At 45.4% G+C, this 6807-nt stretch overlaps 1 protein-coding gene across 1 annotated transcript in view; it reads right to left on the reverse strand.

Moving 5' to 3' along the window:
- LOC128702651 (A-type potassium channel modulatory protein DPP6) overlaps positions 1–6357 on the reverse strand; it is a 186674-nt gene extending 180317 nt beyond the window's left edge. Inside the window, exon 1 of the mRNA XM_070101798.1 lies at positions 4290–6357. Coding sequence (XP_069957899.1) covers positions 4290–4403 — 114 coding nt within the window. The 5' untranslated portion in view covers positions 4404–6357. The remainder of the gene's footprint in view (positions 1–4289) is intronic.
- Positions 6358–6807: the final 450 nt, after the last annotated feature.

Below are 6807 nucleotides of genomic sequence, written 5' to 3' on the forward strand. Positions count from 1 at the left end.
ACAATTTTACCAGCTGGGTGATAGTTTCACCAGCTGATTTATGATACTAGAGTCAGTGTAAGAAGCTGAATATAATGGATGTTAGTTTTACCAGCTAAATACTATTACAAGAAGAAAGAAGGAACACTGCAGCAGGCCTACTGGCCCATGCGGGGCAAGTCCATGTCAACCCCCGGCTTAGACCAATGGCACACCCAGTCAGGTCACCTCCAGTTAAGGAAGGAGCACGGCTTCTGGCCCAGTAGCACCAGCTAGTCAGGTCCAACTCACACCCACCCACACCCACTCTTGTATTTATCTAACCTATTTTTAAAACTACACAACGTCTTAGCTTCTATGACGGTACTCGGGAGTTTGTTCCACTCATCCACAACTCTATTACCAAACCAGTGCTTTCCTATATCCTTCCTGAATCAGAATTTTTCCAGCTTAAAACCACTGCTGCGGGTCCTGTCTAGGTTAGATATTTTTAGCACGCTATTTACATCTCCTTTATTTATTCCTGTTTTCCATTTATACACCTCAATCATATCCCCCCTAATTCTACGCCTTTCTTGAGAGTGCAGGTTCAGAGCCCTCAGTCTATCCTCATAGGAGAGATTTCCGACACATGGGATCAACTTTGTCATCCTCCTTTGTACGTTTTCCAGTGCATTTATATCAATTCTATAATACGGTGACCAGAACTATGCAGCATAATCTAAATGAGGCCTAACCAAGGATATATAGAGTTGAACAACCTGAGGACTTCTATTATTTATACTTCTTGATATGAAGCCAAGGATTCTGTTAGTTTTTTTGCGAACACTTATGCACTGTTGTCTTGGTTTCAGATTACTGCTAACCAGAACTTCTAAATCCTTTTCGCAAACAGTAGTATTAAGATCTACACTATTCAGTTTATAAGTGGCATGCTTATTGACCTGCCCAACATTTAGAACTTTGCATTTGTCTATATTGAACTGCATCTGCCACTTCTCCGACCACTGCATCAGTCTATTCAAATCATCCTGGAGTGCTCTAATGTCTTCATTAGAATGAATTGGACGGCCTGTTTTGGCGTCATCAGCCAATTTGCTAATGTCGCTATTTATTCCCTTATCTGTCGTTTATGTAGATTGTGAACAACAAGGGGCCCAACACTGACCCCTGTGGAACACCGCTTATGACGTGCCCCCATTCTGATTTCTCTCCATTTATGCAAACTCTCTGCTGCTTATTTGTCAACCATGCCTCTACCCAGGAAAAAATTCTCCTCCTATTCCGTGTGCCTTAATTAAGTTTCCTCAATAGCCTCTGATGTGGAACTCTATTGAAAGCCTTACTGAAGTCCATTGACACAGTATTATATTCCATACCATGATCTACCTCCTCAAATACCTTAGTGAAGAAAGTTAGTAAATTCGTAAGACAGGAGCACCCTTTTGTAAAACTGTGCTGAGATTCATTAATCAATTTATGCCTTTCAATATGGCTACGAATGGCTTCGACAATTATTGATTCCATAAATTTTCCCACTATGGAGGTAAGGCTTATTGGTCTATAGGTCAAAGCTAAGGACCTGTCACATGCTTTGTAAAGAGGTATTACATTTGCCATTTTCCACTTGCACTATGCCAGTTTGTAGTGATATGTTGAAAAGATTAGCCAAAGGTTTGGTAAGTTCCTCTTTACATTCCTTTAAAACTCTTGCAAACAATTCATCAGGGCCTGTGGATTTGTTAGGTTTTAATTTGTCTATTTGTCTGAGGACCATGTCACTAGTTACCACAATCGTGCATAGTTTATTATCGTCCTGTTCTACTTAATTTATTATTTCTAGAATTTCGCTAGCATCTTCCTGGGTAAAAACTGAGAGGAAGTAAGTACTGAAAATTTCACATATATCCTTATCACTGTCAGTGATTTGACCAGAGTTACTCTTAAGTGGGCCTATCTCGTCCCTAATCTTACTTCTGTATACCTGAAAGAACCCTTTTGGGTTAGTCTTCAAATCCCTTGCAACCTTATCATCATAATCCTTTTTGGCTTTTCTTTATTCGTTTTTTTTATTTCTCACTTTAACTAAATATACTGATTTCTTAACTGCCCATTCCCTCTTTTGATACGCCTATGTATGCCTCTCTTTTGACCAATGAGATGTTTTAACCTATTGTTCATCTGGGATCATTTTTGTTAGATCTAATTTCCCTACTCGGAGCAAAAGTTGTCTAGGCAGCTAGAACTATGCTCTGAAAAACGTCATATTGGCAACCAACACCACCAACCTGACCCATAGTCAAGTCATCCCAATTTTTCCCACCCAGGTAATTTCTCAGAACCATGAAATCGGCCAAGCGGAAGTATGGGACAAATTAGTTTGACTCACCTGAATAATGTTATCGAAGGAAGGTAAACACCTTGTTAATGACGTGGTGCTAGTTGAACTTGTTAATGACATTGTGGGTGCTAGTTTGAACTTGTTAATGACATTGTGGGTGCTAGTTTGAACTTGTTAATGACATTGTGGGTGCTAGTTTGAACTTGTTAATGACATTGTGGGTGCTAGTTTGAACTTGTTAATGACATTGTGGGTGCTAGTTGAACTTGTTAATGACATTGTGGGTGCTAGTTTGAACTTGTTAATGACATTGTGGGTGCTAGTTTGAACTTGTTAATGACATTGTGGGTATGCTAGTTTGAACTTGCTAATGACATTGTGGGTATGCTAGTTTGAACTTGTTAATGACATTGTGGGTATGCTAGTTTGAACTTGCTAATGACATTGTGGGTATGCTAGTTTGAACTTGTTAATGACATTGTGGGTGCTAGTTTGAACTTGCTAATGACATTGTGGGTATGCTAGTTTGAACTTGCTAATGACATTGTGGGTATGCTAGTTTGAACTTGCTAATGACATTGTGGGTATGCTAGTTTGAACTTGCTAATGAAAGTGGGTATGCTAGTTTGAACTTGCTAATGGCCTGGGTTCTAGTTTGAATTTGCTAATGACATTTGTGGGTGCTAGTTTGAACTTGCTAATGACATTTGTGGGGGCTAGTTTGAACTTGCTAATGACATTGTAGGTGCTAGTTTGAACTTGCTAATGACATTGTAGGTGCTAGTTTGAACTTGTTAATGACATTGTGGGTGCTAGTTTGAACTTGTTAATGACATTGTGGGTGCTAGTTTGAACTTGCTAATGACATTGTGGGTATGCTAGTTTGAACTTGCTAATGACATTGTGGGTATGCTAGTTTGAACTTGCTAATGACATTGTGGGTATGCTAGTTTGAACTTGCTAATGAAAGTGGGTATGCTAGTTTGAACTTGCTAATGGCCTGGGTTCTAGTTTGAATTTGCTAATGACATTTGTGGGTGCTAGTTTGAACTTGCTAATGACATTTGTGGGTGCTAGCTTGAACTTGCTAATGACATTGTGGGTGCTAGTTTGAACTTGCTAATGACATTGTGGGTGCTAGTTTGAACTTGCTAATGACATTGTGGGTGCTAGTTTGAACTTGCTAATGACATTGTGGGTGCTAGTTTGAACTTGCTAATGACATTGTAGGTGCTAGTTTGAACTTGCTAATGACATTTGTGGGTGCTAGTTTGAACTTGCTAATAACATTGTGGGTGCTAGTTTAAACTTCCTAATGACATGTGGGGGCTAGTTTGAACTTGCTAATGACATTGTAGGTGCTAGTTTGAACTTGCTAATGACATTGTAGGTGCTAGCTTGAACTTACTAATGACATTTGTGGGTGCTAGTTTGAACTTGCTAATAACATTGTGGGTGCTAGTTTAAACTTCCTAATGACATGTGGGGGCTAGTTTGAACTTGCTAATGACATTTAGGTGCTAGTTTGAACTTGCTAATGACATTATAGGTGCTAGTTTGAACTTGCTAATGACATTGTAGGTGCTAGTTTGAACTTGTCATTGATATTATGTTGCTAGTTTGATCTGATGACACTGTGGGTGCCAGTGTAACGTTGTTTATATGGTACTAGCTTTACCAGCTGAATGAAAACTGAACTACTGGACGTTACTGCAGCGTCCTCAGGCGGGCGGGCGGGCGTTCGGCCTGCAAGCTGCCCACCCTCTTCAAAGAGGGTGGGCGTGCGGTCAGTTAAGGTGGGCAGCGTGTAGCGACAGCAGTGAGGGCGTGGGGTGGTGTAGAGGGGTATAACACAGCGTAGCTTCATCACCATGGCAGCAGTACAACGAGGGCACGACAGCCAGACGGGTGAGGGGAAGAGAGACAGAGAGAGAGGGGGAGAGAGGGAGAGGGGACGGGGAGGTGTTACCGTCAGACATCGTGCCAGCTCCGATGCCAGGCTGGAAGCTGCTCCTCCGTGGTGTGCGGACGACCTCACGGGCTTTACCTCAACCTGTTGAAAAGCGTCTTTCTCCGACGTCATGATGGTTGGGGCGAAGGGGGAGGAGATGAAGGGGAGTAGGGGGCACTTCACTACCCCAGTAGCACCTCAGGGGTGCTTCATCAACCCCTAGGGAAGGTTCCTCGACGCCCCGGTGGTATGTCAACACAGGATGGGAGGAGTCGGGGTGTTGAACTGTGTTTAGCGTATTAAAACACAATCCAAAACACTGACACAAATGGTGTTACTCGGCAGGAAACACAGCACAAGACGACGTTTCGTCTCCCAAGGGTGCGAAATGTTGTGACACAAAGGAGGCTGTCTAGTGGCGTGTTATGGCGGGCGGCTAGTATAGCAACTGAGGCGCGGCGCGTAGTGTGACACACCACAGTAAGGTGCCACTTGTTGAGTCAGGTATTGCCACTGGTGCCAGGCACTAACACACGCAGCCACCCGCGCATACACACGCACACACAAGCACACATACACACACTTTCTTTGTGTTGTCCCCTTGTGGGTGTTCCTCACACTCACTCACACTCACACACACACACACACACACACACACACACACACACACACACACACACACGCACCAGGCAACCAGAATGGGATGTGAGCCCTCTCTCGTGCTTTCCAACAGAAAGCTTTGAGTATGTAATAGATACGTGATTCACCACGACACACTGTATGGATTTCCTGTCAAATTTGGAGCCCTCGGAAGATCTCTTGAGGGCCGAATCAAGTTGGAATATTTACAGTGAGATCGACAGGTGATTCGTATTCATCTCTATACTTGCAGAGACACGCGATTATGTTGATTTGCATAGGGGTATGTGGACACCCATACGTCTGCACGCATCATGTATGCTTGCGCGTGCGTCCTCCCGTGCGTATGCTATCGCGTAGGTTCGTGTGTATGTGTGCACCCGCGTGTGTGTGTGTCTGGTGTGTTTTCTAGAGAAGCGGATACAGCACTTGCTAATAACACAAGACTTGTTAGATTTAACTATAGGTTCCCTTTTATATGGGTCTTGGCTTCACCCTTACACACACTCCAGTTCCTTCATTGTTGACGGTCTGCTGGAATGATCACGAAACCAGCAGACAGGAAGGACCGAACGAGCGAGAAAGTAGCAGACACTAACTCTCCGGTCTAGCGCAAAATGAGAGTTGGACCAGCAGACTTCTGAGACCAGATCCAGGGGAATGGGGGGACCGGATGAGCGAGAGATGAACAGACTCCAGGATCCGGTCGAGGGGAAAAGAGCCGGATGAATCCAACAGGTTGAGGATGCTCAAGGCAATTCCTGAGGTCCTGGAGAGCGGCTTTTGACTTGTGTTTCATTCACTGTTCCAGTAATCGCGAGGTGGTGGACGAACCTAAAGGTATTTAGAGCCTTTCAGAATATTTTGATGCGTTGTTATCAACGTTGATGTGTGACTTGAGTGTCTAAGAGACTTATTGAGTTGTGGAGAGGATGTCGACAGGTGTGCAGAGACGTCAACAGCTGTGTAGGGACGTAGTCGGCTGCTCAGGGACGTCGACAGTTGTGCAGGGACGTCGTCAGCTGTGCAGGGGTGTCGACACCTGTGCAGGGACGTCAACAGCTGTGCAGGGACGTCAACAGCTGTGCAGGGACGTCAACAGCTGTGCAAGGATGTAAACAGATGTGCAGGGACGTCAACAGCTTGCAGGGACGTTGACAGCTACGCAGGAACGTCGCAAGCTGTGCAGGGACTTCGCAAGGTGTGCAGGGATGTCGACAGCTTTGTAGGAATGTCGACAGCTGTGCAGGGACGTTGACAGCTGTGCAGAGATGTTGACAGTTTCAGAGGGACGTTGCCATCTGTGAAAACTGTTGCACCAGCTGCGACAACACTGATTTAAGGCTGCCTGTCCCGGACGAGCCCTTGGGAAGGAGGGATAGGCAGCGCGAACGACCGTCGGAACGACTCCTGGGACGGACGTCAGGCACGACGTGCTGACGACCAGGCAGCCACGGCGTCACTGGCTCCGTGCCGCCCCAGGGAGGAGGGCGGCGCAGAGAGCACCCCCTCCCCCGGCCACCCATCCCGCCCACCACCCATCCCGCCCGCCACCCAGTCATCGCCGCCCCCATGGCTGATAGCTGCCTGCTGCAGGGTAGTATGTGTGTGTGTGGTGGGTGCCTGATGTCTGCTGTGGCTAGTAGTAGAGCTGCCTGTTGTCTGCTGCTGTCTGATGTGGTTAGCACTAGTAGAGTTACTACCGTTTCTGTTGATACTGGTGTTTCATGTCTGTGCTGTTATAGGTAATGGTGAATGCTGTTAGGGAGAGCTTTTGTTATTGTTGCCGTTGTCTGCTGATATTTCTCTCAATATTGCTTCTGCTGATGCTGTTATTGTAGTATTGCTGCTGGTGTCTGCTGAGGAGGGCTAATGCTGGTATTTCTGCATGCGTCTG

Source organism: Cherax quadricarinatus, chromosome 79 (assembly GCF_038502225.1).
Source record: "Cherax quadricarinatus isolate ZL_2023a chromosome 79, ASM3850222v1, whole genome shotgun sequence".
NCBI lineage: Eukaryota > Metazoa > Arthropoda > Malacostraca > Decapoda > Parastacidae > Cherax > Cherax quadricarinatus.